Genomic DNA, 26,321 nt, shown 5'->3' with positions numbered 1-26,321 from the left:
CAATTCTGACCACTGATATCAATATCAGAGCAATGTAGCAGATATCACATCCATATGACCAGCTTCCAACACTAAAAACACATAGTATCGCTCTCTAACCCACACACAGGACATTGATGATAAAAACCTGAACATTGATATCAATATCAGAAAAATGAAGCAGATATCACATCCATATGACCACATTCCAACACTAAACGCACAGTGTCACTCTCCAACCCACACACAGGACATTGATGATACAAACCTGAACATTGATATCAATATCAGAAAAATGAAGCAGATATCACATCGATATGACCAGCTTCCAACACTAAACGCACAGTGTCACTCTCCAACCCACACACAGGACATTGATGATACAAACCTGAACATTGATATCAATATCAGAAAAATGAAGCAGATATCACATCCATATGACCACATTCCAACACTAAACGCACAGTGTCACTCTCCAACCCACACACAGGACATTGATGATACAAACCTGAACATTGATATCAATATCAGAAAAATGTAGCAGATATCTCATCCATATGACCACATTCCAACACTAAACGCACAGTGTCACTCTCCAACCCACACACAAGACATTGATGATAAAAACCTGAACATTGATATCAATATCAGAAAAATGAAGCAGATATCACATCCATATGACCAGCTTCCAACACTAAACGCATAGTATCACTCTCTAACCCACACACAGAACATTGCTGATACAAACCTGAACATTGATATCAATATCAGAAAAATGTAGCAGATATCACATCCATATGACCAGCTTCCAACACTAAACGCACAGTGTCACTCTCCAACCCACACACAGGACATTGATGATACAAACCTGAACATTGATATCAATATCAGAAAAATGTAGCAGATATCACATCCATATGACCAGCTTCCAACACTAAACGCACAGTGTCACTCTCCAACCCACACACAGGACATTGATGATACAAACCTGAACATTGATATCAATATCAGAAAAATGTAGCAGATATCTCATCACATCGATATGACCAGCTTTGGCAGCTAAATGTAGACATGTCATTCCATCTTCTCCCTATGAAAACAAAGCTGCAGGTAAGACATATTTATATATAGGAATAAAACAACAAATACAATTCTTTTTGAAGGAATTTTTTATTATTTTATTTAACAGTGACCAAAACCTCAAAAGCACCAAATATCCTAGAAATACTGAAAATTACCTGCAATTTCCACAAATTATTCACCAGCAGAGCAGCTGAATTTACACATGTAGTAAATCAAATATTTATTCGGCTGAAATTTTTTTTAGATGTTTTACAGCCCCGTTGAAATGAAATTTTTTTTTTTGAATTAACCAATCAGAAACTTACCCGACTATGAACACTGGCACCAGCCTTGACAAGATATTTGATGAGCGGTAGATGGCTGTTCTCCGAGGCATACATCAACGGTGTCTTCAGCAGGCCGTCTATACAATTCACCTCTCCTCCGGCCTAAAGATAATGAAGTCAATGTGACAGGTATGATGGGTCAGTGAGTGAGTGCTTGGGGTTTCACGTTGTACTTAACAATTTTTCAGTCATACGATGACGAAAGGGTCCTAAGATTGCATGTAACGTGCCTACTTGTTACAGGATTTGCACCGCTCTTTTATCTAGTGCTGCTTCACTGAGATGAGTTACCGAAGACAAGTAAGTCACCCCACCCGAGCCATTATACTTATACAGCTAAACCGGTCATGTGACAGATAATGAATTTTATCCTGCATAAGACAAAATACTCTGCTTTTCATTGGACAACAACTGTCACATGGGGTACAGATATTTCTCAAATCATGCAGACGTCAAATGTCTGAAAAACATTCAGTATAAATCAAAATTTACGGAACATGATTACTGTAAAATGGATCGTGTTCTCAGAGAATATCTTACCTGTATGAGAACGTGTAGCACAGGTAGGCTGCCCCCAATCCCCGCTGCATGGACAGCACAGTGACCGTCAAAGTCAGGGAATTTCTCGTTAGGATCACTTCCTTCAACTGAGAAAACAGACATCCATATATCAAAGTCAAAGTTTTTTAGTTTTCAGCTTCAATATTTCAGCCTGATTTGGAGTGAGTGAGTGAGTGTGTGAGTGAGTGAGTGCTTGGGGTTTAATGTCATACTCAACAATTTTTCAGTCATATGACAACAAAGGAATGCTCAGAGTGCATGTATTGTGCCTCCTTGTTACAGGACGGATTTCCACCGCTCTTTTATGTAGTGCTGCTTCACCGAGACCCCTTACCGAAGGCAAGTAAGCGGCCCTGCCCGAGCCATTATATTGATACGGGTCAACCAGTCGTTATCACTATCATGCTGAACACCAAGCGAGGAAGTTACAACTTCCCCTTTTAAGGTCTTAAGTGTGACCTGACCCAGGATGGACCCTGGATCTACCGCTCCCGAAGCGGACCCTCGACCAACTGTGCGATCTTGAGGAGAATATGTTGATGCCAAAGCATAGGGTTAACCAGCTACCCATCCACACATCCAAATGGACAGGTCAAATCGAAAACTGGTGCCAGACACCCTGTTTTCAGCACTTTTAACATGGGAGAGATTAAAAATGAAATCTGGACACCCCGCTGTCACATAATGGCCTAAGAAAGGGATGTTTGGACACCATCTTTCACATTTTCTCTTTCTGGGTAACCCCCTGGCCCAAAGAAAAAATGTAATCAGTTCTGACTGACTGTTGTGTGTCCAAAACAAACTCAGTTGATGAATGGGGTCCGCCAGCCTGTACAAAGAGAAGCAAATCTTGTAACTGCTAAAAGCATCAATGCCCTCTACCTACTTAAATAACAATACCACTGATTTCAATACCAGTAATCATGAATAATAAAAGCTGACATTGTTATTCAACTAGATAGAGGGCACTGCTGTTTTATCAGTTACAAGATTTGCTTCCCTTTGTAGAAGGCGGGCGAACCCCATTTGTAAGTGTGAATCAACACACTACATGTATATCAGGTAATAAGGCTTTCTACGAGTTGGTCGCTGACATCACCATTCTGCCTAAAACCATCAAGTGCTGAACTCCAAATAGAAAGGCATTTGTAGAGTATGGTTAATACTGCTCAGAGACCGGCTTCATGATTAGATTCGTAGACAGATTCATGAATTAGCCTCAGTCCAACAGCGACACTGTTAAGATTTATAACCTAAAAATCCTCTATCTCAACTATCAGCCAATAAGCACCGATTCAGTCTGATGGCAGCTTCACGTCTGTCCAAAAAATACAAGCACACAAATTTGCATATCTTACCCAGCATATAAACCACCTTGTCCAAATCCCCATCTTTAGCTGGACCATATATACATTTGGGGAGAACTCGGTATTTCTTAGGTCTGTGGACAAACAACAACAACAGCATGAAGCGCAAGTGAGTGCTTGGGGTTTAACGTCTTACTTAGCAATTTTTCAGTCATATGACGAATAAGGAGTCCTTATATATTGAACACAGTTGTTTTGAGAGGAGTTAGTCAACCTGTAAAATCCCTTAATATTAAACAGATTTGTTTTGTTATAAACAACTAGTCACCTGACTGAAACTTTGAAAACAATGCTAAACCAAGTTGTAGTGTTATAACAAGCCGGCCAAATTATTTCATCTTTTAATGTTGAAGCACTGTTTTGTGAGGATAAGCTGCTTCTTTGGGATGGTGTACAGTAGTTTGCTTTCTTATGTGACCAAAATGTATCACAATATGTATTAGGATGAGCTGGTTATATTCCCAAATGTTTTAATGTTAAACAAAGTTGTTTTGTGAAGATGAGGTAGTCCAATTCCTGAATCCCTTAATACAGAACACCTATTTTAGTTCAGTGAGTCAAATTCCTGAATCCCTCAATCTTGATCAGAGCTGTTTGTGAGAATCAGTTGGTTAAATCCCCAAATTCCCAAATACTGAACAGTTAGTTGAACTCACCTTTCCTGAGGTAAGAGGTATAATATCCGTTCAAGGGAGTAACGATCTGGACCAAATGGCAAACCAGCTGTAAACAGATCACACACAAAAATAATTTATCTATCCTGTTGGTGTTTACCCTGTACTCAAGAATATTTCACTTATATGACCATGGCCAGCATAATGATGGGAGGAAACTGAGCAAAGCCCGGGAGAAACCCACGACCATACACAGGTTGTTAACAGTCCTTAACATGTATGGTCGGAGAGGAAGCCAGTATAAGCTGCACTCATACTCACAGCAAACGCATTGGTGATAACAATAATTACAATGCTGTCAGTTTTCAATAATTCTATTTGTCTCCTTGATGCAGACTGTATACATTGCAAACAGACATTACAGTAACTGCATCAATGAAATGCCATGCAAAACAACAAAGACCCAGGCTAAGAGATACCGATAATGCTTAAAATATGTTGTAGATTTTAATCGAAAAGTTTCTACTTTTTTTGCTAAAGATTATAACTGCTGTCAAACTCGCCAGAGCCGGAATTATTGCTTGTCCCAAGACATCACTTGCCTAAGCCACATGTGCAGAAAGATTTGTTACAACCCTATGGCACATTTAGCTTTGACTTCGCTAAATGTACATAGTCTTGTATCAAGATGACTTCTCTGTAGAGAAAGGCTCAGTGTATGTATCAAAATGACTTCCCTGTAGAGAAAGGCTCAGTGTATGTATCAAGTCGACTTACCTGAAGAGAAAGGCTAACAGTATGTAACAAGATGACTTCCCTGTAGAGAAAGGCTGAGTGTATGTATCAAGATGACTTACCTGTAGAGAAAGGCTGAGAGCATGTATCAAGATAACTTACCTGTAGAGAAAGGCTCGGTGTATGTAACAAGATGACTTACCTGTAGAGAAAGGCTAAGTGGATGCATCAAGATGACTTACCTGTAGAGAAAGGCTCAGTGTATGTATCAAGATGACTTACCTGTAGAGAAAGTTTTGTTACTACCCTCCAATGTGTATGAGGCCGTAGACACACTGTCAGGTAGGTCACTTTCTCGTGTTTTGTAAGTGTTCGCATGTATGCCCATCTTTGCCCGTGATCTGTGGGGTAAACAGTCAAAAGGGCATTCAGCATTTTGTTTGGGTTAATTGATGTTTTATGCCCTAATGCTACTTGTTTCATTCCTACAGCAATCACGTATACTGATAAAGGCCTGAAAAATCAAACATACCTCTTTAAAAGTTTAAACTTTATGGTTGAAACATGTCAATGTTATGTTAAACCATACTCATTCATTCATTCAAGTTCACAGCAGGTATATCCACAAACCAGGATCAATTCTACTGCTTTTCACTGTTGAGGTTGTGGCTATTCATTTCACAATGTTTATCTTGCTTTCCCAAACACATGGTGCTCATGACGTACATGGCGTATTTGCCCCAATAATTCGTCCCAAAAAGTGGACTGAAAAACACCAGTTACATACTCTGCTGACCCCTTCAACACATCTTACATTGTCTGCTTTACGTCGTGTTCTGATTTTCCAAACTTGGTCATGTGCCGAGGCTCGTTCAGCCGCAGGTTGACCTCAAATTGTAACGATTCCTCCCCACAATGGGGACAGAAATATTTGCCGTTCTTGAAGACCTGACAGCTTTTGTGAAAATGATGAATTGAGGAGCCGCCTTCTTTCCTGCACTGGTAAAATGGACCCTGGAATAGAGAGTACAAGCAAATTCAGAAAAGATCATTCAACTATTTATTCGGGGCCTCCATGGCTCAGCTGGTTAGCCGCTAGCGCAGCGTAATGACCCAGGAGTCTCTCACCAATGCAGTCATTGGGAGTTCAAGTCCAGCTCATGCTGGCTTCCTCTCCGGCCGTACGTGGGAAGGTCTGACAGCAACCTGCGGATGATTGTGGGTTTCGTCTGGGCTACGCCCGGTTTTCTCCCACCATAATGCTGGCCACCGTCGTATAAGTGAAATATTCTTGAGTACGGCGTAAAAACACCAATTAAATAAATAAATGTTTATTCATATTGACGCCGTAGTCAAGAATAGTCCACTTATAATGTGGCAGCATTATGGACTTCAAGAAAGTTATATCCCAGGATAAATTAGCATACACTGTATCAGTGATTAAGCATGAGTCAAAGCTGTTTCCAGATCTGGATAAATGGACCAAATAGGATTCTCAAAACCTGAATGTTTGAGGCAATATTTTGCACAGGAATAAATGACCAACAAGAATCACAGAATTCAATAAGCATGCAATATTTATCCGCAGAATGGGCATTCAAGATAGATTTAATATGGACATACAAAGTTGGTCAATGTGATAATCTTAATCAGTTTCTAAACACTTCTGATTTTTATTTCCCAGCTTCTCTTCTGAAATATCCTTGAACACTCTATCTCACTTGTTCCAGAAAAGATTTTTTAGAGAATTACGATGTATTTGATTTTCAGAATATTTCAGATTACCCACCATTATTTCAGCAAAGTGCCAGTAAATCTTGCCACTTACCTGCGTACAGAAGTGACCACAGCCTGGACAACACTGATGCAGCTTCAGCCTCTTCCTATGGACCTCACAGACGGCCATGAAGGGGATCTTGACCGCTGGTCTGACCAGTTGAGGGCTGGAAACTTTGTTACAACAACCCATTACCTGCCAGGTACAAAACCATAACTTGCTGACTGAGCAATCATATTTGGCACATATATGTTACAATGTTACTTTCAGCAAGGTATGTAACACGGGGACAAATTCCCAACTTTCTGAAGGGATTCTTTTTTGGCCAAGATGTTCAACCTTCTGTTTTGGGTTTATAATCTGACAAAATAGTCGAACAATAGAGATTTTGAAAGACAAATGGCAGATTTTTTTTCAGCCCATAAATACTTTCTTGTAATTTGCTATTTTGGTCCCAGACCCCAAGGATCAAACTTGTCCTGGGAATTGTGGAATAAGAACAAAACTAATGACATTCTGATATAAATTCTTCCTTTAACACAGCTGTGAAAGAAAATTTGTCTACATTTCAGACTTGAAACTACAGATAGCAAGGGAAGCAACTCTTCAAGAGTCTATTCAAGAATTATCTCCCTTTGTTTCCTTTGCGCATGACACCCTTACCAGATGCACGTCATCTTGGCAGTGCAGATGTGAAGACACATATTTCCCAGATAGGACTTGAATCACTTGTTGTTTCATTGTTATCTTTTTGGCACTGTCATCAGTTATCACACTGCACAACAGCACTTAAAAATGTCATTGGATTGAAGTTTTCCAACAGCCACAAATATCTGATGATCACCAAGTAACAGCTGAAGTAGCTATTTCGAACACCACCCCTGTAATACAAACCATCACAAGGGTACTTAAGAAGGCTGGGCTTGCATGTATGTTAGGGGCGGAGCTTACCTTCCCATCCACAGAATCCAGAGCCTGACAGTAAATGACAGGTTTGGTGAGCTTGCTGACACAGGCTCCGTTAATCTTACAACAACACAACGGAATGATATCTCTCTGAGGTGGACTGCTACTGCCTACTCCCTGAGAAAAGCAAAAACAGAATTAGTGCTGGGGCAAATCCAACAACAGTACCTTATTTTACACATAAAATACTTGATGTTTAACCCACAAAAAAAAAAAACTCTCCTCAGCTTTTCCAGCCCTAAAGTACAGTTAGTGTAACTGAAACAAAGGCTTAACCTTTCACAATAATCAGCTCAGTGAACAGCATGCACTTTAAGAAAGCAGTACAGAATAGACATTTGTTAACCTGGCAGAATCTACTATTGTATCAGTCCTCTTTTTAATACATGTGGCTTTTTGTAGCTGCATAACACAAAAGGCTTACCAGACCTATACACCACACAATACCACAGCTAACAATCACTAACATTTAGTTCCTGGTTTAGCCTTTTTCTACCTCTGTACACAAGAGAACTACAAGTCCCACTTCAGGATGCCGGCAGGAAGAGATATCGTGCAGCTGTACTGACTGTACTGAAGTCTGATACTTGTGTAAATGTCATGACATGTAACTACAGCATATATCACAGTTATCTACTGCCTAATTTCCGATTGTCACTGATTTTAGAACAGGATTGCTCTAAATGCTGATATTGCACCATTCTCTTGGTCTAGACACTAAAGGTTAACTTAACCTATGAAAACAATCCTGCACTTTATTTATTTGAAAGGTGTTTTACGCCATAAGCAAGAATATTTCATTTCTATGATGCTATATGATGGGAGGAAACAGAGCAGGCCATGAGGGAACCCACAACCATCTGCAGGTTGCTGCCAGACCTTCCCACGTGCTGTTCTTTATGAGCTAAAATGAAACATAAATGTATTTCTCCCATTCTGCAGCATGTTAAAAACAAGGCTTTATGATGTTTTTGTCAGTAACTTTATTTATTTATTCATTTATTTGATTCATGAATACTTCCCTCATGCGAAGGTAGCCAGTATTATGGTGGGAGGAAACTGGGCAAAGCTCAGGTTGCTTTGCCTGTTTAAACTGAAAACAAAACTTCTTGCACAGATTAATAGTGGTTTGTACTTTCTTTTGACCAAAAAACCTGTGGAAAATTTCCTCAGCACCAACATAGAACATTGACACTATTGACACTATGCTTTGTCCACTACATTCTTTTACTTATTTGATAGGAGTTTTACGCCGTATTCGTGAATTTTTCACTTATACAGCGGCGGCCAGCATTATGGTGAGAGAAGCCCTGGTAAAACCCATGAACATCCGCAGGTTGCTGCCAAACCTTCTCACATACGACCAGACTGGAAGCCAGCATGAGCTGAACTTGCACTCACAGTGAGAGGTGACAGGCTGCTGGGTCATTATGCCGCGCTGGCATGCTAACCACCCGGTCATAGAGGCTCCTCCTTTCCATTCAAACGGAGGTCATTGAACATTTTTACTGAAGCTGTTGCTTCAGATATTAAGGGTCAAGTCAGAACATAGGCAGTGACTACTATGTGTAGATTCAAACATACCTCAACGAACTCACCACCAAAAAAAAGACGGCTTCTATTTACTTTAATTTCTAGAGAAAATGTTCATTTATTTCATCACTGTTCAAGCCTTGCTGAAGAATTTTTCAGTTTTTATACAACAGCAGTCATGTTTGATATCAAGGAAAGCCGAGCGAACAGAGAAAACCACCATTTCAGAAAAAGTCCCAAACCAGTCTTCTTTCATCCTTGTTCAATAGTACACCAATACTGGATATTCAGTTTCAATCTTACCGGAGCAGACGCTGGCCGTGGTTGATTCCCCTCTTCTGGACCCTCGTCTGATATAGTTGGTGTCACAGGATATATGGCACCATTTGGGGTGTGGCTTGCTTTCCCGGACAACAGAGATATGGCAGGTTTTCGTCCCAGCAGAGGGTGTGGGTAGGACATCTGGTCCAATAACACAGAGCGTAATGTAGAATTCTTTGATGAAGGACTGGGTGCATAGGTTTGCTCCCCTTTCGGGAAATGCTTCTTCTCTGGTTGGCTATGAGTTAAATACGAAGCGTTCATTGCAGTGACGCCAGACATCGTGATTACCGGTGGGTCTAAACTAATCTCTACATTTACAGAAGGCCCGGAACCGTCCCCATCTTGTCTTGTTACCGTGGTGATGGTGGAGATGTTAGGGGGAGGTAAGTCTGGGCTGTCTCCTGTGCCTTGGTCAGCCTCGGGAATCTCGTAGTCATCTCCCTTTTGCCACTTCTCACCACCCGACACTACTCTCTCTGGAGTGCACATTTTCCTTTTCTTGCCTGCAAAAGACAAAAATAAACACACAGTATTACCCTTCCTCTAGTTACTCTTAACTATTCAAACAAATAAATTAGACCTTCCAGGAAACTTTTAGTCTATGGGCAAAAATCCTCTTAAGCAATGGCTGTTCTCAGAACTTTGAATTCAACCCTGTTTGTGTTCAGGATGACACACATGGTCATCCTTATCAGTGGTCAAACTGTTATTTCAAGCCCTTTAGAGTGATGACCTTGACAAAAATTCAGGTCACTCAATATGATTTTAAGGTTTTCTTAAAAACGATTGAATCACCACACACTCTGATCCATGCTTGTTTCATGTATGAAAATTTTTAAGCTTAAAGCTCTAAACCAGCTCTACATTTACAAGTCCTTGTGTCTGTCTATTTTTGTGTCTTTCCATTTTTGTGTCTGTCTATCAGGCAGTCAAAGTTTTGACATCCTGCCCTTTAATATAGATCGTTGACTTTAAAGGAAAAAACCTCTAAAAATCGAGGTAGACATCACTAAATAAACCAGGAACACAAGGTGTTGTGACATCATAGCTCCTAGATACTGTCAACATTTCTCATTATAGCCCACTACAGTATTCATATATTTGAATCCCTTTGAATACTCAAAAACAAAAAAATTGGAAAAAATTCATAAAAGTATTTTTGCACGCAGTTTTCAGTTGTCTATATGATGAGCCTTACATCATATTTTACTTTACTAACAAGCTTCTCGAGTGCAAGAGGACAATCTTGTTTTAGGATGTAACAGCATTTTAAATTATATTTCTTTTACCTTAATGGGCAATATGGTGAGAACATCCACCACTGAAATCCTCAGCACGAGGGAAACTTGTCAGAGTTAGCATGCTATACCCTATTTTTCCAGATCCTGTAATATTGCATAGTCTTTTATCGCCATCAAAAAATAAAATTTCACAGACTTCTGGGCGTTACAGAGAATACGAAGCCTACAATTTTGTAAACAGAAGACCATGTGCGAGAATCGATGACATGCAACAGGTGGACAGAGCTCGCTAGTACAGTTTAGTCAACACCATCTTGTTGTTGTCACTTACTGCCTGATCCTGGAGTTGCCATGATGGTACTGTCACGCACTGGTGAGAAACAGCCATCTTCCTCTTCTGAAAAAAAAAATAAACCAAGCCTTTTTTCAGTTTTTTTATTTCTTACTTGAATTTTTTATTTCAATTTCACGGCTGGATATATCTATTTATTTCATTGGTCATTTTTTTCACAGTGAAAAGTTTATACATATAGGAAACCGAAAATACCTGGTCTAAACCACTGTAACTCAGCAGATACTGTACCTCTTTTTGTACCTGAGATTAAAAACCTTCTGACTTTTAAGATACAGCCACCCCAGCAGAAGCTGGATTTGACCCTGTACCTCAGTGATCTGCTGTGACAAGCAAAACACTTTACCAAAATAATCCAGCAAGTCATCCCAGTTATTTCTCAAGTTATTCATTTACATATTTCATTATTGTCTGACACCAATTTGAATCGAATGGTTGTACATCTTTTTGGAGGAAGAGTGAGTGAGTGAGTGAGTGCTTGGGGTTTAACGTCGTACTTGACAATTTTTCAGTAATATGACAATCCTTAGAATGCATCTAATGTGCCTCCTTGTCACAGGATAGATTTCCACCTCTCTTTTATCTAGTCCTGCTTCACTAAAATGGCTTGCCAAAGGCAAGTAAGCTGACCCGCCCGAACCATTATACTGATACGGGTCAACCATTAGTTGCACTTTCCCCTTCATGCTTAACGCCAAGCGTTGAAGCTGCACTTCCTCTTTTAAAGCCTTGGGTGTGACTCGAACCAGGATTGGCCCTTGATCTACCGCTCCCGAATCGGACGCTCTACAAATTGTGCTAGCGGGGCCGGTATATTGGAGGAAGACAAGTGGTCTTCAATGAACATTCAAGACTGCACGAATGGCCACGCGAACTTATGCAACTGCTTACTGCGCAGGCCCCACAAGAAGTGGGATCGAGTTAAATCAGTCATGTGAAATAATGGAATAAAACCTCAACCCACCTGTAGGTTTCCTCTTCCTGAGACTGACCCGGCGTCCTAACCCCAGACCTGGTGATGTTATCAACACACCTGAAGTATACGAGACAGGAAAGTTAGCTCATCAACCCAAACCTTCACACTTTGAAGGAAATCTTGCTGATCCAAGTACGAAGACTAAATGATGCTACGTAAAATTAAATTTTGATTACATATACATGTAGATGTTGTAATTTCTGCAAACTTAAAACCTATGGAAGAGCCATAAACTTTGGCAGTCTGGAAACGGGGGAACCTAAGTAATAGGTGGCAACCTAACTTTCACTTTGGTTGTTCCTTAGCAAACTAAAAACATCAGCAATTTTCATGAATGGTCAGGCAAGATCACCAAAAAAAAAAAAAACGTTAGCTGACAGTAGAGAATAGTGGAGGCAGAGGAACATCCAAAATTGCCAATCTAAGACTGGGCTTTGTCAAATTCAGAAACCAAACATCTCAAAACCCACGATAAACCACTGACTTCTTGCAAGTTACCGCCAAACCTTCGTTCCTATGTGTGATGTACAAGTTGCTATCATTGTTCAGCTAATAAAAGCCAACTACCTGTACTGACATGAATATACAGCACGGGCTGGGCATCAGCTTCCTTGTTGACAGCTGGCACTTGTGATTCCAGTAAGATGCAGGTCATACAGTGCATGTGTACCTACATATATACAAATATAATACTTGTAATGCTCACCTTCTGAGTTTAAGGAACCAGCTTGTCCCAAACGAGCCTGTGATGGAGAAAAAAAACAAAACATAACAAGTAATAAACAAGAGGAACAATGAATTAACTTATATGAAAAGTAGCTTCTTTATTTTCATAGGAAAGAGGGGTGGAGGACCCTGTTTATCTATTAACTTATTTCACCATGTTGTTTTACGCCATACTCAAGAATATTTCACTTATACGACGATGGCCAGCATTATGGTGGGAAGGAGACAGGGTAGAGCCTGGGGGGAAACCCACGACCATCGGCAGGTTGGTGCCAGACCTGACAGCCGGGGAGGAAGCCAACATGAGTTGGACGTCGCGCTGGTGTGCGCCCTGGGAGAACCCTGTCAGTCACGAGCATCCAGTGTATGTTAGTAGTGTTGTCTTTCTGACACACACTATTCCTTTTTATCTGAATTATCCTGCATTTCTCTTTTCAAACAACCCAACACTAATTTGGACACCTTACATTTTTTTTCACGAAGATTAAGCTGAGAGAGAAAACCAAATAATTATACTTCTCATAAAAGCCAAGCCTGAAAAAGAAGCAAATACATGTACTGATCTCGCCAACTTATAATGAACTGGCCTGACAATGAAACAAGTACATTTACTGACTTGGTCAACTTACAATGAACTGGCTTAACAATGAACCAAGTACATGTACTGAGTTTGCTAACCTACAATGAACTGGCCTAACAATGAACCAAGTACATGTACTGAGTTTGCCAACCTACAATGAACTGGTCTGACAATGAACCAAGTACATGTACTGATTTGGCTAATCTACAATGAACTGGCCAGCCCATGAACCAAGTACATGTACTGATTTGGCCAACCTACAACAAAGTGACCTAACAATTAACCAAGCATATGTACTGAGTTTGCCAAACAATGAACTGGCATGACAATGAACCAAGTACATGTACCGTAAATCACATACATGTAGAGTTTAGCAGACAATTTCTGGCCATAAAGTTTAGCTGATCAGAGCGGCCAAAGAAGACGACAGGGGAGAGTGATCAGCCCCCAGCTGTGCAGTAATCCCCAGTGACGGTCTGGCTGCTGGCCCTTGCCACATGGGGTAGACTCCCCAAAATGGACTCAGAGAAAGGTGAATATACACTCACTAGTCCATCTAGTCTCATTAAAATGTTGTTGGATGCGTGTAACAAGCCAGTCACATATTCTCAAGTTTGGATCCGTCGGTCATCAAATTCTTTTTTTGAATAATTTGCGGAAAATGATCTAAAATTCCCCCAATCCGTTACTCCCACACATTCTGAGTTGAGGGTAGTATGACATACATGTATGAGATATTAGCAAGCCTTCCCCCTCCCTTACTAAACTTTATGAAGGCTTAGGTTCCTAATCCACACCATATGGGGGTCAACTTCAGAACGACAGTGAGGCATAAAGATTTCCCAAACAGTCACACCTTTGCTTTTACTCATGAATGAAAGTGAATACAGTGAACAAAACTGCATATTCCAAAAATGTCCACGCTAAACAGGCTACTTGATGTCCATCAATTTACATACAGCCAAGTGCCAAGTGAAATGCATGTACAGTAATTTTTGTGAAACTGCTTCGGACTTTGCTGCTACACCATTTTATTAAATGTAGTCATATATTTCAGAGGCTTAAGCAGCACATGTAACCCATTTACAGCAAGCAGAATTAAAAACAACTGCCAAAACATCAGTTGGTCAAACAACATCTCTGCTGTGATTGACGGGTCTCCTAAACTATGTTGAAATTTCAAAGACTATACCTAGAGTTGTGTGAAAGGCTGGGATTAGCCATGATATCAATACAACTCATCCCTTTGTATCCAGGCCCCTAGCTAGCATTATTTGTGTCACGCCCCTATTTCCAGCGCCACACTGCCCCCAATTAATTCTCCTTAGTGCCATGCTCCTTTTTTCCAGACCCCTCGCAAGCGTTATTTTGTATGGCGCAGTGCCCAGCCCCTAAAATCGCTGCCACGCCACCTTTTTAAAAGCTATGTATGTGCCACGCTGCCGTTTCTTTATTTGTTGGTGATTTCCACAACTCGGGTGTTGTCAAAACTCTGTTCTGCCTTTGCTGTGTTTTGTAGAATCCCGATTCACTGAGAATTCACTCTTCCTCGTGGTGCAGTAAAGATGCCAAGAAGTGAAAGGCAAGCAAAGAAACATTCTCGGGAATTAACCAAAACAGCCAAGGGCTGTCATTCAATTGTCATTCAATTTTTTCTTTGGGAAAAGCGGGGGCACACCGTCAACCAAACCAGGCACTGTCACCAATGAAAACAGTGTACCCGAGCCAGAGAGGCCAGTGAGAGCTGACGTTGAAACAACAACAACGACACGAGATCACAAATGCCTTGGATACTACAACTGTTACTGCTAATGTGCCTTGTGAAACGTCAAAACCAAGAAAATCAAAACATTCTATAGGAAAAGAAGCTGTTCTAAGTCTTAATTTTGACGGGCTTTTAATTAATTATGCAAGGAGTGACCAGGACAAAGCTGACATTCCAATGTTATACTGTGCCCTGTGTCAAAAACATAAAACATATGCTCCAAATGGGAACAAAACATGGACAGCTGTCTCATATAACACTAATGACTTAATTGTGGATTATTTACCATGACTTACTTGGATTTCCCATGACTTTGGGCATCTTTTATGTCAATTCTGCATAACACTACATGATTCAATCGTATTCGACTTAAGTTGAAGTGAATAAACTTTTTCTTCAGTTTATATTTTTCTTGACAGTATTTTACGTGGAAGTGATTTTTCAGGGTACATTGTGCAACGACATTTCATTGACATGATTGATTGCTTTTTGATATTCACTGCAGTAATACTCCTTAGGCAAAAATTAGGGTTGAATGCAGAGCCTTGTTGCATCTTTCAAAAGGGTTCTTCCAAAAAGACAAATGACTTAAAATTTACAAACAAGTTGAAATTCCAAATTTCTGAATGTTTTTTACTCTGAAAATGGTTTTCTGTTAAAAGGTGAATAGAAATATTATATTTACACATTAAATCGGCATAATTACTCTAAATTTATCTTGAAATTTTCAGTTTTCAAATGTCATTTGATTTGACAAGAATTCCTGGATTCAACACAGACAAAATGTGAAAAACTGTTTTTCTTCACATGAAATATAGTGAAATTCTGGTCAAATCTAATGGCTATAAATGGCTTAGATTGCTTCTCAGAGCATCTGGGATCTATAGCTAGGCGGCCCCCTGGACGGACCACGGCCTTACAGCGATGTTCGCTACCCTCGCGGTGCATGCCCTTTCAGACAGCTATTCCACCACGCCCCTTTCAAATCCTGGCTAGGGGTCTGATATATGAATGCTCAATAGATTATAGTTTGGCACCTACGCCTGTACAATTTCCATTTAATGAATGCTATTGTTAGGTTATCAAGGCCTACATTGGTAAAGTGAGTTCCGATTCAAGCAAATTGCATGAAAATGGATTCCCTTACCCCAACAAGGCAAACCTGTAAAGCTGGACCTAATTGCCGTAAGTCGGAGCAGTGAAGTATTGTATTTGTGAATTAACTTATAAAACGCATGTGGGCATTTGTTTACTTAGCCACATATTCGTTGTTCGGTGATGTTTTGAAAGACATGCTCTTGTAGACCATACGTTAAACCTGCATTCTGGTAAAAGATATGTACATGTGTAGGTAGAGAAGGCGCTTGTGCTAACATTTCGACACTCACTAAAGCGTTTTGCAAGGATTCACTCAGCACACCGTACATGAGATGTGCAATCTGTCAGCAGCTGTGTACCGATGATTCTACTAGAGCTAACAGTTGCATGTTCAGTGAAGTGTAAGTATGTCTACTGATCTTGTCACAGGTAAGTACAATCCTGTCACCACACTGCTCAGACCCGCACTGACCCCCAGCTGTGTCCAGTTACCAAGAATCACTAACCAGACACAAGGAATCATGGGATACATGGGATTTATAATCATTGGCTAAATTGGTCAACGTACAGGTCAATCTGACCTGGTAAAGAAAGAACTGTAAACACTGATCTGGTCAATCTACAGTCCTGTACAGGCCAAACTACAGATCTTTATAATAACATGAAATGATCAGAAATACATACTGGTCTGGCCAAATTACAGATCTTAATATACATAACATAATATGGAGAGAATTAAAATACTGGTTTGGCCAACCTACAGTTCTCAATAACCTGGCACACATGTATTCTGGTTAATTTCTTCCAAATACTGACAAAAAAAAAATGCCCTTTTCATGCAAAAGTAGATTAATTTTTAAAAATTAGCCTTTCGACCTAATACTGGAAGCGCCCCTTTGTTGTTACTGCCATTTCGGGCTTCCAGGCACGAACTACATGTAGGTCCAGTGAAATATGTCCAAGACCTGTCCAGAAAACTTCCAACCAAGACGAGGCCAGCCTGAGCTCAAACAGGGTGTGGTAATGATGTTAATCCATGATGGAGGTCAAAGTACAAATAAATTCAGTTTTGATACCTTAAATGGTCCCAAAAGTCCCAAAAAAAATTATCAATTTCAATTCAAAGAAAAACTCAACTTTTCCTTGAGTGTGGCGGTTGGTGCGTGGATAAACCCTGTTCTATCAACCTCTGGGAACCATGTACATATACCCTACTTCCGTAACCTTTTCGCATATAAAAGAGCAACTGCAATTTATGCACAGTTTTAATTTGATTTTAAACACAAAACAACATTGGTTGGATTATCCTGTTTCTGGGCTTCACAAAGAGTATAATTTTATCAGTCTACACAGAATAATGCCTTCAGAATATGCTTGAATAAACATCTTGCAAACATGCGAAAAGGTTGAAGAATTACAGTACCAATAATATGGTACATCTACAACAAAGCATGTATAATCAACAGATAAATACAATTTTATACTACACATACACTTTTCTTGTTTCCAATTGAGCAGACCAAAGACAAAATACATGCATTAATTTAAAACTTTTCAAAGGACACAGAATCGACAATGGTTGGCTGAAAGAGGAGATAGGCTTTCCAGGGTTAAACTCTACAGTCTTGGTCACGCTTGAATAAGTCTGCTATATAAGTATCTAAAATTCAGCTCAGACTAGGCACTTGCTGGACTTGCTTATCTCTCACACCAGCTAATCAGAACAATCCTGTATCCTAATGAAGTTGAATGTTCAATAAAGGCTGTTTTGATTCAGTCATTAACCTAACATACAGCGTTTCTCAAAACATCTGAAGTCAAATACTATTTACATTACTTCATATTAAAGCAAAACAGTTAAGACATTTTGTGAAATCTGGCTCTCATTTAAGCAAGCTTAACCATTTTTTGTAAGAGCCATATGATGAACTCTATAACACTATGATTGCAAAATCCTTAAAGTTTAGTGTTAAAATATTTTTAATTAAGTAGGCACTATTAAAATGCAGCCCTACATGTAACAGTTGGACCTGGACCTGGCAGGGTTCTGCCCATGGTGGGCAGCGATGGGTGGGCAAGCCCCGTGTGTCAGACACAAAATACTGACGCACCCGTCTTTTAAGATAAACGATTTATGATTGGAAAACAAATTATCATGTTATTCATTACCAACTTGGATGTAATAGAGCAGGCTGATTTATGTAATGTTATTTATTACCAACTTTGGTTGTAATAGAGCAATCTTATTTATGTGATGTTATTTATTACCAATTTTAGTTGTAATAGAGCAGGCTGATTTATGTGATGTTATTTATTACCAACTTTGGTTGTAATAGAGCAACCCTATTTATGTGATGTTATTTATTACCAATTTTAGTTGTAATAGAGCAGACTGATTTATGTGATGTTATTTATTACCAACTTTGGTTGTAATAGAGCAGGCTTATTTATGTGATATTATTTATTACCAATTTTAGTTGTAATAGAGCAGGCTGATTTATGTGATGTTATTTATTACCAACTTTGGTTGTAATAGAGCAGGCTGATTTATGTGATGTGACTTCATGTAAAAATGTCAAATATGCCAAACCTGCTACAATACCTGAATGCACAATCATGGATTTAAGTCTTACCGGTGTCTTAATTGAAGCCTCATTTAACACATGTACATGACAACATTTTCCTCAGTTCTTTAAAAAAAAACACGAAACAACAAATTTTAAGTTTCTAGAACAGTGTAACGGAAAACAATCACATGAAACATTCTTGTACACACGAGTACAAGTGCACTGAATAAGCCATATTACAACTTACCTGCAAAGAGCCAGGCCCATTTCTCACAGTTTGATGATCTTTTGTCACCTGAATTTTACGGCTATTACTTTCCATCAGAAGCTCAGCTACAGTTTTACCAGATCTCTCTGAACCACTAGGCCGCAGTCTTTTAGCTCTGAGCATTGACAGTGTTTTGCACGAATTCAATCTTGGTCGGTATGGTGCGCTTTTTGTCAAAAGTTGCAAAATTGTCGGAGTTGGTTTTTGTCTCATTACAAGAGCTTGCTTTTCGCTAAGGGGTTCCAACTGGTTCGACCTAATTTGGTCATTCTCTGTTTCGCTGCCACATTTATTTTCCACCACATGTTCCAGAGGTGCAACAGAATTGCCTACTGCAGTGGCAGTAGCAGCCACGGTGTTATTGGCACGAACCAGGCGTTTCTTTTTGGTCTTCCGTAAAGGCAAGTCTCCCTTCCCCCATCGGCGAATCCGCTTTCGCTGATGTCTGACACGGGAGTTCATGGCAGCGTGCGTTGTCACTGGCAAAAGCTTTTCAGAGTGCGCCTTCTCCTCTGCTGGAGGTAAAGAAGAAGAGATTAAAACTGGCTCAGATGAAGGTATCTCATGCACAGCAGCTTTCTTAGCATGCACTAATTTGGCATTCTCAAGAGGTTTACCTGGCAAGCTCAGAGCACTTTCGATGTCTGGCAGTTTGACCCGGACGTTAGCTATGGGGGCCAGATTGACCGTTTTCACACTGGACACTGACAGCACTTGTCTAAACGGTTTACTGGATTTGCGTGCTTTCTGCTTGCACTTTGTCCGATTTGTGGGAAGGTTATCACCGTGGTAGCTTTGCTGTGGAGAAATGGCCACGCTTTCACTGATCATCAATGCTTTCTCGTCTACCTCTGTTTGGTTTTCGTTTTTGTCTTTGGGGGCACTTTCTCCAGTCTTATCAGGGATACATGAAGAAACTTTGAGATCAGTGTTAACACTCTTTATTGGAACATTTTCATCTACTGTTTTCCTTTCTTCCGTTGGTGCCTTCAGACACACGCTGGAATCTGAACTTGGTTCATTTTCACAGCTTTGATTGCTACTTTCGGTATTATTACTTCCAGCTGTATCCGAAACGCATTTTGAAGTTTCATCCGAAGAACTGTGTTTGTCTTCAACATTTGATGAGTTTTCAGTCAAACTTTCTTCTGGCTTGTGGATGCCATTTTCCAACTTCCCACTTTCACTAGAAGCTGTTGGCTCATTGCCCTGTTCACATGTATCCTTCACAGAGATAGAATCCGACTCTTTCACAATATTTTCCTCTGCAGGCTTTGTTTCTGCTGATACCTCCTTTGAGTTTTGCTCAACAGGTGTGTCAATGTTCAATTTGCAATCTAACATTTCAGCTGAAGGTAAGGCATCACTCTCCTCTGGAATGTCAACAGACTTGGCAGCAGTGTCTTGTTCTTTTATTAACGGATCTTCATCATCATTAGCATCTTCATGGTCGGCTGTCCCATTTTCCTTCACGGTCGTATCCCCAGTGTCCAGCTTCTTCTTCATAAAATATTTTTCTATACTACCGTTCCTGCTGTGCGTTTTCATTGGTTCTCCATCTTTCTTATCTCTCTCTGTACCCTGCAACAAAGATGGAAGAACAAAATTTAATTATTTCACGTATTTGACCATTAAATTCATATTTGATAACTGAAAATATAAATCATAAGTTTTCTCCTTTATAAAAGCAATAGCATCAAAAGCCTCTATTCAACCACATGAAACTTTAGACCGGGAAATGATTGTACTGCATTTCTCGTCGCCCCCGTTTCCTTGCAAAGAGTTTACAAGCCTTATTTTTTGACAGGAACAATCGTTTGGTTACGCATATGGTAATTTTCTTGAGAACGATAGCACATGATAGTTATGTTTCAAGGAATTCCGCACCATATTTTCCTGCAACTGAACTGAAGATTTTGTGCACAACCCAACAATGAGTCTAGACCTTGAAACGAAAGGTGCGCGATTGCGAATGAGAGCGATCGCGCGCCTTTCGTTTCCCACCCAAACCTTACACTGAGCAAGTGATTCATAGCACCCTTTGCAGTAAAGTGTTCAGTATTTATTTCAACAAGATTTTGAAACAAAAATCATACGAAATGTCCAGACAAACTTGTAACGAACATACGTAGGCTTGCTCATATACAGGACAGCCGACAATCTGGAAGCTTTGCCGCTTTGAGAAGCGACGCATGCGCACTGAAAATGTTATGAACCGAAAGACCTTAACGTGATGGCGTCCATCATAACCGAGAGAGGCAACAAGGGAAATTTTGTGAATTTATCCACTTTTCTGGGGTAGAATGCAAGTGACATTGGCTATGGCATGAATGATGTACAAGAGTGTGTTTGGAGACTAAAGTACATCACAGAACATGCAGAAAATACTTTAATAAAGTCAGTGCAGACAGTAGACTGCGTGGGGGAAAGCATGTGGGGAGATCGGCACATACATTAACGGGACAAGCTATGTGACAAAGCACAATGTGACCAGGCATTTGTCGTCAACGGTAAGATTATATGGCTGTGATAGCATGGTGTTTGCTGTTACAATGACAAATATGTTACATTGGTGTTTCTTCAATAAATGTGATTTTGCATTCATTAAGTACATGTTTTCTTGTGTCTTTGTGTATTGCTAAAATTCATACATTTCCAGTTGACGTAGGTTACCAACAATAAACGAAACGATTAAATGAGTTTTAATTTATTTATTTATTTATTTCATTGGTGTTTTACACCGTACTCAAGAATATTTCACTTATACGACGGCGGTCAGCATTATCGTGGGTGGAAACCGGGAAGAGCACGGGGGAAACCCACGACCATCCACAGGTTGCTGTCAGACTTTCCCACGTACGGCCGGAGAGGAAGCCAGCATGTGCTGGACTTGAACTCACAACGACCGCGTTGGTGAGAGACTCCTGGGTCATTACGCTGTGCTAGCGCGCTAACCAACTGAGCAAATGAGTTTTAATTATTATGGTTACAGCTTGTTGTGAAGAATTTAAATGAGATATTCTTTATGCATTTTTGAGCCAAACCATGGTATCTCTACCTATCAGTGTGTCATTATTAAATGATGTCGTGGAATGAGATTCCTGTCACATGTTCATACACCTAATCACTGTGTACTTTAGCTAAGACTACAAGAATCTGAGGTCACATGTTTTCCTGACAATAGAAAACCAGGTACGTGTGATTCATGTCTGCATTGCTCCCCTTAGTTCACGACGTGGAGCGATTTACTGCTCCCAAGGGACTCCCCTTAGCAAACTGTATGCAGGGATTCACCACTCCCATTCCATTTCCTTATTTCAAGGTCTGTGATACAAGGATCAACTTTCGCAGCAACTGTACACCATTCACCCTAGATTTTTAAAAAATATTCCCTATGTTTAACATCAATTTCAACTTTTCGCATCAACCAACTATATCAAAACGCCCTCATACCTGTAGTGCCTCCCCAAAAAAGCAGTAAATTCAATACGCCGTATTGTCTAGCATCAGACTAATAACAGCAATCCAATTAGTCCCTGAATACGAATGCCTTTTTAGCGCCTTGGCTACTGCATGTAACCTTCATCTGGATTAAACCACAGTTCTCGAGCATAGTCGGTATACAAAGCCAACACTCTAACCATTATGCTACTACAGCCCGCCAATCTGGTTGTGAAAGACTAAATATGAAGACAAAATTTCTAATGGTTCCTAAAACCGTGTCAGTGTTATAACTGTTAAGTCAGAAATCTTATTTTCATGTTAAACCCCAATGATTCATGTGTTTTGAGAGAAGTTCCTTCAGGCTATCACAGATAATTGCATTCGTGAATCCAAGTGGTAAACAATTAAAGCATATATACATACACATTCTTGAAATAAATTATTCATAGACATGGGTGTATAAATGTAAGAGCAAAGGCTGAGAGTGTTCAAAAATTTGAAATCATGCGTTTTTTCAGAACAGATTTATTTATTTGATTGGTGTTTCTTGCTGTACTCAAAAATATTTCACTTATATGACGGCAGCCAGCATTATGGTAGGAGGAAACCAGGTAGAGCCCAGGGACACGCACAACCACCCATAGGCTGCTGCTAGACTTTCCCACGTACATGTATGCTTTCAGAATAGAAACACATAATTAATACAAGGTGAACAGAACAGGTATGCTATGTGGGGAAGTCCAGATTGCTATCACCTGGCCAAGTGATGTCAATTCATCGAAGAACCAGCTTTTCACAATGTGCATCTGAGAAGATGCTCATAGACTAACAAAAGAAAAAACCAAGTCTTTACAACTTTATGGAGATGATTTATCCTAATTCTTCAACTCTTTCAACCACTTCTGCAAACCTCTATTTTGAAATATTCTGAGAGAACTACGGGGTGTAGAGAAATAATTTGCACTGTCTGATGAAGCTCACATCTTTAGTCACACAAGCAAATCATTTTCACTGTAATTTTCATAATACATGTATGCATACATACCACTGAAAAAAAAAACAAAAAGTGCTTTAGTGGTTGAAAAACGGTTGCAAAAAGAATTATTCAACCTGATGGACACAAGTAATGATGGCCCTGGCTTTACAAGTAACAATGAATTAATGCATGTTTTTGTCCTGAACACTGTACATGTACAACAATTACTCTTGTCTATCCACCAGAACATGAATTTGGTCTCTCTTCGACTTGAAGCCCTACACTTTGTTTTTTTTTTATTCTTCCTCTAAGTCAGACAAAACATAGTTGCACAACTACCCTTGACACAGGTAGCCAGATAGCCAGATATACACAAAGATACAGAGACAGCCACTCTATATTACAAAGAATCCCCGAGACAAGCTGACACATCATTGGATGGAGACAGGTAATATATGCGTACAGTGGCATGCTTGCCTGACCTACTTTGGTCTGTAGAAGACCCCTCTACTGTTAATCATGACTACTACAGCTACAATGCCCAGCCCCTACACAGTAGCAGAATTTTACCTATGCATGCATACATATATATCTATATTTGAAGTACATGTACATTTCCTGAAGGCAGGCATCCAACAGGTTGCCCCGGCAGTATCTTGTGACTTGGGCTGGGGTCACAACAAAGGCAGTCAACAGACAATTAGTGTTTCCTCATAAGTGTACTGTTACACTAGTTGACTAGTCATTGGTAAAGACTCCTGTTTCTTCCCACTGTCATAAATGTTGACAATTTAAATCGTGCAGATGGTCAAACATGCATGTAATTTTTATGTATACCAATACATGTATGTGTTAATAAATGCATCGAAAACCCATTTACTCCTTAAAGTGGTTTCACCTCTGAATATTTTGAGGTCCAATAAACTGTTCAACAGTAATGTAAAGTTCTACACATATTGATCAAATATTCCAGTGCTCTCGATTATACTGTCTTCATCTGATAAGGTTGACAAATAAATTCACTTGCTAAGTACATGTATGGATATTAAGTATAGTGTACATTTAAACTTTCTTTTTGCAGGTTTTCCTACCCTTTCCCATCATTTACATGTTGGGTTTTGTTTTGCTTTTTTTTGTTTTACAAATTCAACAAAATTTAAATGAACTGCAAAGCTAATTAATTTCACCAAAATGGGAAATACATTTTTCCCAAAATTTGACCATGTCAGCGATATAACAACAGTGATGTAAATCTTAAATATACCACACATTTTGTAAATAAGCCAAACTTGATTGGTCACCTGAACTTCCATTGACAAGTTTATCAAATGAATAAGCACTACTCCTTACTGGACTAATTCTATTGTTTGCTGCCTTGGGGAAAATAAAAAAGCCAGGCTAGTGATGACCTGCTACACAAGGACAGCAGTTTCTTAGTACCAAATGGTTAAATTTTCTGGACACTGGATAGGCATAAAATTTATCTTCATGAACTGTGAACAAAAGGAAATGAAGCCTAAAACAAGGTAGGCCTACTCACAAATACAAGTTCATCCGTGAACGACAGCAGCATGCCTTGGTATCAGATTTTCACAAAATAAAACACCTACAAATTTACCATACCACTTTAAAGACCACCAAAGAGTAGTCTCGTATGTATGAACTGGTCTGCAACTGATGTACCGTAACATTATTCTTAGATTTAGTCCATTCTATTTGCCACATCGAAAACGATAATTGGGCCCTCTGTGCCCTTTTCATTCAACATCATGTCCACCACCACACGAAAAGTCCAAAACAGAACCAAAATCCAGCATTTTGTTTTGTTGCATTCTCCACGTTCAATTGTGGGTAGTTTCTTAGTAAATAAGTTTTGGGGGTAATTGTGCGTAGTAAAAGCCTAAATTTAAATATTTAATATTTTGTTCAGTTTGATTTTCGAAATCACTGCTCCTTGTACCCTGTAAGTCATCACATGACATGAGTTTGGAGCCAAATGTTTCAATAAATGAGCGATTACGAATGCTGATATTTTCAAAAAAAAAAGTCAAAGCTCATCATCTTATCGCACACTAATGCAATGTGCTATGTTTCCTGTTAACAGAAATCACAAAAATCACAGACTTCTTCAATGCTTTCTGCAAGTATTTTCAGTGAAATGTGTGGTTCAGCTCCAACCGTTTCACATATATCCATATCAGTACACATCTCATTTACATGCTTGTCAAAACAAACAGGCATTGTCTTCTCTATCAACCATCTAGAACCGTTTAAATTAAATTATGGGATAAATAGGATATGCTATTCGTGACCCAATACATTGAATTCATTAAACTCGTGAAGCAATTTTCGTTTGTTCCTCACCAGAGGCTTGCAAGATCTGAAAATTGCACCACTCCTTCAATAAAATTCATATAAAGAGCCACTCACTGTATATACTCTATGCGGTATATTCTTCGCAAATACTGACATGAATGTTTACCAAGACTGATAAATTACAGATCCTGGCAAAAAAAAGTCACCAGGAAATCAATGCTTCGACTAACTTTCTGATCAATTACTACACAAAGCACTATGCTACAAGAACATGTATGTGCTGCCCTTTTGATTTATTTATTTATTTGATTAGTGTCTTATGCCGTACTCAAGAATACATGTATTTCACTTATACCATGGCGGCCAGCTTTATGGTGGGAGGAGGAAACCGGGCAGAGCCCTGCGGAAACCAATGACCATATGCAAGCTGCTGGCAAACCATCCCGGAGAGGGAGCCAGCACGAGCTGGACTTGAACTCTCAGCGACCGCATTGGCGGGTGGATATCACGCATGTTAACGATAATACATGTACATCTATGATTATTCTATTAATACTGACTCTCATCATCATCTCAAATTACATCAGAGGAAATGATGAATAAGTCGCACGAGATTTACATACATGTACAACAAATGTTATTTGTAGCAATTTCCCAAATGGCCAAGTGCACAGATTGAAACACTTAAATATTATCAACCTACATGACGCCGAAATCAAACTACGAAGGCTCAAATGATCTGTAGCC

At 39.6% G+C, this 26,321-nt stretch overlaps 1 protein-coding gene across 1 annotated transcript in view; it reads right to left on the bottom strand.

Annotated features, from left to right (window-relative positions):
- LOC135480086 (histone-lysine N-methyltransferase EHMT2-like) overlaps positions 1-20,208 on the bottom strand; it is a 50,916-nt gene extending 30,708 nt beyond the window's left edge. Inside the window, exons 1-14 of the mRNA XM_064759840.1 lie at positions 18,818-20,208; positions 12,541-12,577; positions 11,823-11,891; positions 10,838-10,903; positions 9,245-9,768; positions 7,394-7,525; positions 6,494-6,637; positions 5,480-5,679; positions 4,948-5,066; positions 3,973-4,039; positions 3,308-3,390; positions 1,929-2,035; positions 1,368-1,490; positions 968-1,069 (exon numbers count right to left, since the gene is read on the bottom strand). Coding sequence (XP_064615910.1) covers positions 968-1,069; positions 1,368-1,490; positions 1,929-2,035; positions 3,308-3,390; positions 3,973-4,039; positions 4,948-5,066; positions 5,480-5,679; positions 6,494-6,637; positions 7,394-7,525; positions 9,245-9,768; positions 10,838-10,903; positions 11,823-11,891; positions 12,541-12,577; positions 18,818-20,182 — 3,138 coding nt within the window. The 5' untranslated portion in view covers positions 20,183-20,208. The remainder of the gene's footprint in view (positions 1-967; positions 1,070-1,367; positions 1,491-1,928; positions 2,036-3,307; positions 3,391-3,972; positions 4,040-4,947; positions 5,067-5,479; positions 5,680-6,493; positions 6,638-7,393; positions 7,526-9,244; positions 9,769-10,837; positions 10,904-11,822; positions 11,892-12,540; positions 12,578-18,817) is intronic.
- Between the last annotated feature and the right edge of the window lie 6,113 nt (positions 20,209-26,321).

The sequence above is a fragment of the Liolophura sinensis genome, chromosome 13, assembly GCF_032854445.1.
Source record: "Liolophura sinensis isolate JHLJ2023 chromosome 13, CUHK_Ljap_v2, whole genome shotgun sequence".
In the NCBI taxonomy this organism is placed as follows: Eukaryota; Metazoa; Mollusca; class Polyplacophora; order Chitonida; family Chitonidae; genus Liolophura; species Liolophura sinensis.
Note: the sequence above shows the minus strand (reverse complement) of the source record. Positions and strands in the feature narration are given on the sequence as shown.